The sequence below is a fragment of the Wasmannia auropunctata genome, unplaced genomic scaffold (genome assembly GCF_000956235.1).
Source record: "Wasmannia auropunctata unplaced genomic scaffold, wasmannia.A_1.0 LD334241.1, whole genome shotgun sequence".
NCBI classification, from domain to species: domain Eukaryota; kingdom Metazoa; phylum Arthropoda; class Insecta; order Hymenoptera; family Formicidae; genus Wasmannia; species Wasmannia auropunctata.
Window position 1 is genome coordinate 12,251 of NW_012028649.1, and position 1,242 is coordinate 13,492.

At 32.7% G+C, this 1,242-nt stretch overlaps 1 protein-coding gene across 1 annotated transcript in view; it reads right to left on the bottom strand.

Annotated features, from left to right (window-relative positions):
- Positions 1-701, bottom strand: part of LOC105458987 (sulfotransferase 1 family member D1-like) — a 9,596-nt gene extending 8,895 nt beyond the window's left edge. Inside the window, exon 1 of the mRNA XM_011704631.1 lies at positions 405-701. Coding sequence (XP_011702933.1) covers positions 405-612 — 208 coding nt within the window. The 5' untranslated portion in view covers positions 613-701. The remainder of the gene's footprint in view (positions 1-404) is intronic.
- Between the last annotated feature and the right edge of the window lie 541 nt (positions 702-1,242).

Genomic DNA, 1,242 nt, shown 5'->3' on the forward strand with positions numbered 1-1,242 from the left:
TGACATGGCTGACTTACAGCCGACTATAGTCGAGACATTTGTCGACTGTTAGTCGACTATAAGTTGACATTTAGTTTGACTTTGAAGTCGACTTTAGACTTCTTCTGCCGACTGACAGTCGATTAACAGTCGACTTCGTGCTATGTGGGTGGGTCCCCTATTCGGCATTATTACCAATTTTGAATTATAATGTCTTTATCTTTAGAATAATTTGATCATAATTTGTGTTCTATTGTATATATTCTTTTATAAATCATCTTCTTCCAAATAGAAACTTTAAATTTTTTATTTATATTTGACAAATATATCGCATTTCCCGTTTTCCGAAAAATGAGAAAAGGAGAATCGCCATGACATGATAACATCTGGACGTACGTTAAATCTGAAAAATAGAAATAATTTACCTGATCTAGGATAGGTAACGATCCATGTATCATCCGGACGAGTTTCAATTTCGTATACGTCGCCACCATCCTCGACATATTTGTACGGTAGGAACCATTCTTTCTGACCAATTTTAACGAAGCCACGCTTATGAGATGGATACCAATTTGCTAACGCGGCCGCTAGCTCACCTTCAACACGTTCCACTTTCAGATTCTTAAAAGACATGCTTTGATCAACAGTCGCTCCACGCCCACAAAGTCAATTGTAACGTTTGAAATCTCGCTCGAGTGTCTCCACGTTCAGTATCACGTCAACTGCAAGAAGCAAAGCTTTTGTGAAGATATATATAGATATATATATATACAGGGTGTCTCTACTTAATGGTACAGCGCTTGTGGGCAGATACCAAACTGAACAAAAAAGTCCTCTACCATTTTACGATCTTTGCAATAGTTGTTATCGAGATACTAATCATTTTAAAAAAAGAAAAAATTTTACATAATGACCAAGTTTTTGCTTCACTATGATTCTATTGATCATTTTAATTATAACTTTAAATCTGTTTTACAAAACTTAAAGTTATTTGGAAAGACAATGGCATTCAACTTTTGCTGCATATAATTTTGAATAATTTAAACAATTTATTTAAAAAAATTTTTTTCTGGTTTGGAATAAAATATTTTTGTCTCTACTCTCTATGTCTAATCAAATACTTGGCAATTTGTATGATCTCATATTTGTTTTTGAACAACTTTTATTTGTTAAAATAATATTTAGATAAGATGTACCTAATGTACGATACACTTGCATATACTTGGCGTAAATTTTTTTTTAATGATTAATATCTCGATAACT